Consider the following 8314-nt stretch of genomic DNA (forward strand, 5'->3'; position numbering starts at 1 on the left):
AATCTGTACAATTTAGTGCTGTGGGTCAGACATAGTTCTGACAAGCCATTGATTTTGCACTTCACAAGGTGAGCTGCAGTACAAGGTGAAATGGGATGCTTCTCAAGGATTTCTGCAGTTCCTGCTCCCAGTCCCTCTCTCCTTTAAATTATCTTCTGAGAAAAAGAAGTGTGTGTCAGCATGGACAGATGCTTCTGTTTTTCATTTGTCATTTCTTTGGCTATTTGGGTCAGTGACAAGTTTTTGTAGTTGGACCTAATTAGCATTAAATGTACTACACATTTATCACCGTTTTCCTTACTAAAAATTAAGCAAGTCGGTAAGAGTTCCACAAAAACATAGTTAGTTTTCCCTTTGAGAACAAAAAGGATGCATTTTAAAAAGTTTTTTATTGTCTTAGTACTGCATGTTACAAAAGTCTTCCACAGCAAAACACACTAGAGAACAGGGATGAGTGCAAACCAAACAAATCAGAAAGTAAATTATCTATGAAACCACTTATTTCAATGCAACAGGAAGCAGTAATACAAGTTTCGAAACAGCTTTTCCTCCTCTGGAGAATGCAGAACTTTTTTTTTCCTCTATTGGAGTTCTTGACATAGGTCAAAGTATTGCACTTACACCAAGACTTCAGTTCTTTTCCTCCCAGAGAGACATAAACATTGTCCCCAACAATATGTTTGTTTTGTTGGAATAGAAGAAAAACCTAATCCTGAGAAAGACTGCAACCTACTCTGTCTTGCCAAGGCAACAGCTATGAAATGTGCTCTCTTCAGATGCTGGACAGAAAGAGAAGGAGAACTTGGAACATTTAAATGTAGATTCCACACCATGACTGCTTCTCAGATCTCTATTCCAATGAGTTTGTACTGACTTCCAAAAGCATAACTTCTCCATGAACACAGCTAACATGACCAGTTTACTCAGATGCTTCAACACAACTCCACAAATCTTATGTTCTGTCAGGCTTTCTTCTCTTAGCCCCTCTACAAAAAGGGATTCTGAAGTGAACAGATGACCAATACCTTTAGCTTCTGGTCCACACTAACATATTAAACAATACCTTCCTGTACCTCTGATGCCAAATGAAACTGATGTGCAGCCATCTCTTTGGCAGCACAGTTCATTTGATGTCAGCACTTGGGTTTTTTTCTGGTTAAATAATAAATTGTGCATTATTTTCTCTGAAGTGTTTATAGGCTGGCAAATTCTCATTGTTAGGACTTGTTCACAGGCTAGTATAGCTGGCAAAGTAAAAATAATCATTTTTCTTCCCTGTTCAGTATTCCTTTAATGTTACGAGATAATTGACATTTCTTCCCTCTCTCGGCTCTCATTTATTAAGATGATGATACTTTTGAAGTATTTCATAAATTCCATGCGAACATCTTCAGGATCTTCTTCTAAGTTGGAATGTATTAATTTTACCTTGTTCAGCGGGTAAGCTTTGAAGGTAAATAAAAAATAATTAGGTATATTTCTTTTATAACAGAAATATTCGCAATCAAGGCCATGGGAGTCAGTTGGAATTCAGTAGTATCCAATGTTTGATACCCCAGATAACATATAACATGTGAAGCAAAAATGCATCATAGCTTGTTAACGTTACAAACAAGTACAACTTGTTGTTAGATTAAATTCTTCAAACATTATTATTAAAGCTTAAAGTACTAGTTTTGGTCTCACATTCAGTTAGGCAGAATCGAACAATTCAGCACTGAGTTGCAATTTTACTACTGAAGTGACATGACATTCTTTGATTACATCAAAATTATGGAATTATATTTTTACATTAAATATATATTAAAACACTAATACTTGTAATAAATATGTATTTGTTTGAACACTGTAACAGGTTGCCCAGAGGGAGTGTGTGTTCTCATTTGTATTAACAGCCACAAATAATTTTGCAGTATATAAGGTACCTATTACTAATTCTAAGAGGAAGATCGTTAGACATGTATTTCAAAGGGCTTCTATTCTTTTGATCAATAAAATGCACACTTCAATGGCCTCAAATGTGTCAGTTAACAAAAGATAAAATTCAGCGTAAGAAACAAACTACTAGTGATGATGACATATGGCTGCAGACATCAGGAGTTCTAGTTCCTGACTCAGCTACACACTCACTGTGTGACCTTAGAGACATTCTTAGAAAAACTTTTCTTGCCTTTACCTTCCCCTTTTATGAAATAGGAATATTTTCCAGATGACTTTTGAAATTCATTATTTCGGTTTTTGCAAAGCACTCTAATATTCTTTGATTGGCAGATTTAAATGAAAAATGCAAGCCATAAGGTACGAACAATTTTAAAGATAAATAGATCAATAAAAAATGCTGAGTTACAGACTGAGTTTTCCATCTTCTTACCCAAGGACAGATTTTCCGTGTCCCCCGCACTGCCTGGCTTGTGATGTGCGACAAGGAGACACTGACTATCAAGCAGTGGCTGCTGCTGCACAAAACAGGAGTACCACATTTCAATTTCTTTCAGGTGACTGGGCAGCTCAGGATTGAAGATTATTATTACGCCATGAGAGTCCTTCATCAGAGCTGGCCAGCATGTTTCAAACCTTGAAAAACAAGTGCATGGAAAATGGTAAAATTGATAGCTGGAAAACAGAAACATGCACTCAAACTTCTTTTTCTTTTTCCCTCCTCAAGAACACATTTCAGTACTTTTTTTTTTTTATTATAACATCAGAAATCTCGCCAGTGATCTATCATATTCCAAATATTTTGACTTATCTATTATGATAGTTGGTCCCATGATTTGCTGAAAATGTAGTATTTGATCAAATGCTTATTTAAATTTTTGCCCTAAAAACGGATCTGTCCAGTGTGAAATTGTGTCCTTTGGAAATTAAGGCCTCAGTCGTATGTATACATTGTTTGAAGTCCACTCACGTAACAACTTCAAGGCGACAAAGGCAATTACAGAGTGGCCTCTGTCTCCTGTACCTGTAACTTCATTCTAGGAGCTACGGACTTTACTGTTATACTCAGTCCTTATCCAAAACAAAGCTGGGATCATGGCAGAGAGGACCTAGTATCAGACGCTTTATAGCAGAAAGCTATAAAAAATGTAATGGGGTAAAGAGGCAGGAATGTTCCTCATCTTGAAAAGATAATGGGTTTTAGGCCTGAAGTATAAATACTTTGTGTAAACAGAACTGTTATGAATTAAGTAGCCTGGAGGAAGTAACAACGATGCTGGCTTACTTTTGATCACCACTGCAATCCCACAGCTCGAACCGACACCCAGCTCCCTTAGTGTTACCATTCCAGTTCGGCTTCTCGTACTCCAGGATCCTGTGAAAATGAGCGGATACACGACGTGACACCATTCCACACACCTCCACGGCCAGAGCGCGCGACTGAGGGGCAGGCAGTGGTCAGGGGGCCGGTTTGGTCAGCGCGCCACGAGGTCCCGCTCACCTCACACCTTGCGTCGGGCTGTAGCTGCCAATCCCTTCCACGCTCTCCGAAACAAAGTTCGCCAACACCGATTTTCCAGACTGGTGGAAAGCAGGAGTGAAAGACGCTCATAGGGATTTCACGCACCAACGCCACAGCGAGAAGAGCCCGGCGTTTGCCCGAGCACCCCGCTGTCCCTCGGGGTACGGCCCCTGCGCATGGAGGCCTTCCCCCCCTCCCCCCCCCGCCTCCACAGCCGCACCCTCGGCAGCCGAAGCCGCCAGCACCACACAGCGGGCCCCGCCCCAGGCAGGCCGCGGCCCTCAGGGCCTTGGGGAAGGGGGGGGGGGGGGGGGGGGTGTGATCCGGCGGCCCGGAGCGCGCTCACCTCGCGGGGCCCCACCAGCAGCACCTTCGCCTTCAGCATAGCGGGGGCGGCTGCTCCTCGCACCCGCCCGTCGCCCGGCAACGCGGCCTCGCGGGGCGGGGAGAAAGGCGGAAGGCGCGCTGCGATTGGCCCTGCCGCCGTCACGTGTGGGGAGGGGCAGTGGCCCGCCGCGCGGCCTTCATGAGGAGGCGTCCCGCCAGGCGGGCGGTGGGGTTGGATTCCCTCTCCCTCTCCCTCTCCCTCTCCCTCTCCCTCTCCCTCTCCCTCTCCCTCTCCCTCTCCCTCTCCCTCTCCCTCTCCCTCTCCCTCTCCCTCTCCCTCTCCCTCTCCCTCTCCCTCTCCCTCTCCCTCTCCCTCTCCCTCTCCCTCTCCCTCTCCCTCTCCTCACAGGCAGCAGGGCCGGCGGCGCAGGAGGTGGGTGCGGCCTCTCAGGTATCCTGGTGGCGGGTTTGCCCTGGGCCCCTCCTGACGGAGCGGGCGGTGTGGGAGCGGTGGGCTCGGGCCCTGTGCGCACCCAGGGCTCCCGCACGCTGCCCGCAGTGGGGTTGCAGCGCCTGTACGGCTTTCAACCCGAACCGGCGTGCCCTGAGGGGAGCCCAGCTTTGGTGTCCCTCGGGCGGGACTGGCAGCGGCTCCTCCTGCCCGGACGGTTTCAGGGGAGAGGTGTCCCCTTGGCCTTTCTGCCCTCCGGAAAGCGAGAGGCAGGCTAGCAGATACTCAACACACTTACAGGTCGCCCTGTGCTTGCGCTTCGCTCTGGTGTCCCTCACTGGCTTGAGAAGTGCTGCCCTTGCCTGAAGTTCTTAGCTATTTTAGCTGCAGATTCTCCTTGAATGGACGATGAAGCAAGCTCTTGAAGCTTCTTATTAAGGCTTGTTAAGGGAAGCAAGAGGCTTTTTTAAATTGCAGCTTCTAAGAGAAAAACATCTGGCAGGCAGCTGTGCGGCTTCAGAGTTGTTTAGTGCCCAGGTACAACAGCAGTTTTAGACAAGCTTTCAAACAGGGCCTCTAGGCGCTACCATAATGTAAATGTTTATTACTAGCACTACTAATAAATGTGAACCAGAATTGCTCTGCTCTCACTGAGGGGGGAGAGTCTTTTCCGTCACACTGTAGGATTATTTGCTGCTTCGTTCCTTTCATGGGGATGGTTTAGGATGGTTCAATATGGCAGTGGCATCACACCATTCACACAGTATTTTAAACTTCGGAAATTGTTTTCAGGCTGGTGGACAAAGACAATGGACAAATGATAGTTGCACCTAGCACTGGATTTGATTCTGCTGTAGCAGACTGGATGTGTATTTTCTGTTTGTGAAGATCCACATGTGATTCAGGACCAAATTCACAATGAACTAGAATAATTCATAGGTAATGCTTTCTGCAGCTATATTATTTTCCACATTTCAGACTGAATAACTTCCAAAGAAAAGACAGAAAGGGTGACCTAGCAAGAAGAAATCTGGGCAAATTCTCCCATTAGCTTGCACATGTTATTAGCTACTGCTAGCACATGAAGAGAAATGTGTTATAAAGGATTCTATTGTGGACAGCAGCACAGAAGAGGGGAAGAAAAAAAAAGAGTAAGAGGTAACTGAAATTGGGTAAAACTGGCTGTTTGTGTAGCTGCCCAGAAAGCAATTAGGATTAATTTTTAGATGAAGTGTCAGATAGAGTCTTTGTGTGTTTGTATTAGCCACTGAAGAGTAAGGAGAGCACAACTGACTAAGGCTGCAATTTTTGGATTTATCCATGTGGTTTAGGGTTTTAAGTCACTTTAGAAAGCAGGAATTAAAGTGCCAAGCCACTTAGGGTGGTGTTTTCAAAGACGTTTAAGTCAAGTACATTTGGTGTTATCAGCATCTGCCTTAGGCATATGGGTAAAGTTAGGTTAGTTACTGTTTGTTGAGAGTACAAGTGTACAAATCAGCAAGGCCATTTTGTTTCACTTGTTTAAAACTCTTTGTTAGACTGCAGCAGAGAGAACTCCAGCAGTAAGTGAATGGCTTCCAGACTATACTGGTAATGGTAAGTCTTGCGTTTATTAGATGGCTAGTTTTCCACCATAACGTTTTGATAGCAAGCAAAAATGATCATCTCCAGATGATTCTCCATGGACAGATCCTCCTTCTTGCTTCAAAAGCCAAAAGCAATTGCAGGCTATCAATAATATTTCAATAAAAATGTTCTTTACTTTGAAATGTCTGTGAGAACATTGATTGCTGTATCAAGCCATGTGATGCTGGTTGCATGAACTGCAGATAAGAGGGCTTCGCCTCCAAGTCAGAGGCCCAGAGGTTTTGCTGGAAGCAGCAGTAAAATGCAGTGCCAGTCACCTTTCAGATAGTACTTTAGCACTTGCAAATCATTCAGTCTTTCGGAGAAGAGTATTTTAAGTTTGCATTATACTTCATTTAATGTGGCGTATAAAAATTTTCCTATGAAAACAACTCAAAAAAAATCTTTCATAAGATTTTGTGGCTTAGTACTGGTACTTTGTTTAATGTAGTGTAACAATGTTTCCAAACTTTGAAAAACATGCCCTAGAGCACTTAAATCAAGTTGTGTGTGAAAATAATGCCTTGGTTAGAAGTACAACCACATGGCAAGACTTACCATGAGAATGAGTGCTCTGCCTGTTTGTTGTGCGTTGCATGACATTTATTGTGTGTGTGCAGAAACAACTTTCTAGTGGGTGCAGGCAGAGACCTGCATTACGTCCTCTGTTTATTTTTACCGGTTCATTTGGGGGCAAGGCATAGAACACAAGAATTGAAAGGAAGAAACACCTGTTTTTGTGCCCTGAAGCCTGTTACTAAAAATTAAGGAGAAAATCAATATTGTTGTAAACTCGAAGATTGTGGCTTACGAATCTCTGCAAAGGGATATCTGTGTGAGGGTCAAAGTCCAGTTGATTTAAGTAAGCGATGAAGGTTTGGATGAAGTGTGGCTGTCCTCTGGATAAAATTTTTGTAGAGCTATGAAAAAGGACCAAATGGACACAGGACATTAAGCTGCATTGACAGCGCTGCTCTTTATCATGAGTCTGTTACACCTCCTTAGTAGCCACTTTTAGTGAAAGCACTCAGTTCAATCATTCTGTCTCAGAAAACCTGTTCTGGAATCAATAGAAAATGCTCATGCAAAACTTGTTGCTTGGTTCATGCCAACAGATCATTGAGGACTACAGCTCTGATTTATTTGTGGTCTCAAAGTCTTTCCTAGAGGAGACCAGGATCTTTATTTCCATTTTATAGATGGAGAAACACAAGCAGAGAAATGTTACCCACCTGGCTGACAGCACATCTAGGATTAATTAAAATGCCTTGAATTGTCAGTGCAGGCTGTGGCTGGGGAAGCAGACAACTCAGCGGCCAATGTATTTTCCTGACTGGTGGACATGAGCTCAGCGACACCTTAGGCAGCCCAATTCTCCCTGCGTACCTTCATCAAAGTCTGTGGAAGTTCCCCAAGGATGAATTTGACTTGCTCTGTTTATGTAGTGATGTATAAACAAAACACAGGGAGCAGCAGTCTACCTCCACAACCCCCTTGAGCAAACACACCAAAGTGGTCTGATTTTTAGTCACAATATGTGAATCCAGAAGTTGGGTTTAGTTCCTGTGGTTTACATCTTAAGGTACAGCAGCAGATGATGTCTCGGATAGATGTCATTTTGCTTGTTCTGAAGTGGTTGCTCTGGTCACATTCTGTGGAGCAACAGTAACACCTAGTGGCTAAACACGCCAGTCCATTGCCTCCTGTCTTCCCTTCAAGAAGTACGAGTTGGAGGGGAACATGGTATGATTGACAGTTTTGACTTTCAAGGCCAACACTTAGGATCTCCAGGGATTTACCATTTTCCTTTCAACCCCACACCATGTTCTGTTTTCTATTAAAAGTGGTAGATGAAATATGAAACTCTTCCTCCCACCTCCCAGCCCCCTTCACTTTCCTGGCTCATGGAGGAGGTTGTTCCAGTCCATCTTGATCTGTAGGTGGGTGGGCTGTGAGTGGCCAAGCCTACTGCTTCCATCTGGAACACTCAGATTTCTGTAAGGAATCCAAGCTTTTTTCTTTTTCTTTTTTTTTGTCTGAAAAGGATCAAGCAGATCATCTGATGGAAGTTGGTGACCTCAGTGCATTTGATAATGTGGCGCTAACTTGCCTGTGTTAAGGCAAACCAAACCGATCTGTTCCAAGAAGTACCATTTCTTAAGATGTGGTATGCAGGATTGTTTGCCATGATCTACTGGGACTGCTAATTCATCAGAGAGGGACCCCCTAGAAAAACAGCGTTTGAGAGGAAAGAACCCACAGATGTTTATTGTGTTAGCAGGAGAGCCCTTCAGAGGGTCTTCTTTCCCCCTCACAGGGGAAAGTTTCAATTTTTCCATGGAAAAAAACATTAACCAAAAGTATTTCTGCTAAAGCCCAGATCATTTGTATTTGTAAATAGAGGCTCAACTCTTTGTGGAAATTACGGTACTGAGAGATTATGTTCTCGT

At 43.7% G+C, this 8314-nt stretch overlaps 1 protein-coding gene across 1 annotated transcript; it reads right to left on the reverse strand.

Moving 5' to 3' along the window:
• Positions 1 to 370: 370 nt before the first annotated feature.
• IFT22 (intraflagellar transport 22) lies at positions 371 to 3909 on the reverse strand. Its single transcript, XM_075440394.1, has 5 exons — positions 3807 to 3909; positions 3440 to 3519; positions 3224 to 3313; positions 2372 to 2574; positions 371 to 1445 (listed from the first exon to the last, which is right to left on the reverse strand). Exons 1-5 carry the CDS (start codon positions 3843 to 3845, stop codon positions 1297 to 1299), a joined length of 561 nt encoding a protein of 186 aa, XP_075296509.1. The 5' UTR covers positions 3846 to 3909; the 3' UTR covers positions 371 to 1296.
• Positions 3910 to 8314: the final 4405 nt, after the last annotated feature.

The sequence above is a fragment of the Opisthocomus hoazin genome, chromosome 20 (assembly GCF_030867145.1).
Source record: "Opisthocomus hoazin isolate bOpiHoa1 chromosome 20, bOpiHoa1.hap1, whole genome shotgun sequence".
In the NCBI taxonomy this organism is placed as follows: Eukaryota; Metazoa; Chordata; class Aves; order Opisthocomiformes; family Opisthocomidae; genus Opisthocomus; species Opisthocomus hoazin.

Excerpts from the sequence above, each read along its gene's own strand:
- IFT22 (XM_075440394.1), bottom strand. The coding sequence starts at position 3,845 with ATGCTGAAGGCGAAGGTGCTGCTGGTGGGGCCCCGCGAG. Across the intron at positions 3,314-3,439 it reads AGCCCGACGCAAGGTGTGAG|GATCCTGGAGTACGAGAAGC; the intron begins GTGAGCGGGACC and ends TCATTTTCACAG. Across the intron at positions 1,446-2,371 it reads CACGGAAAATCTGTCCTTGG|CTTACCCGCTGAACAAGGTA; the intron begins GTAAGAAGATGG and ends TTACCTTCAAAG.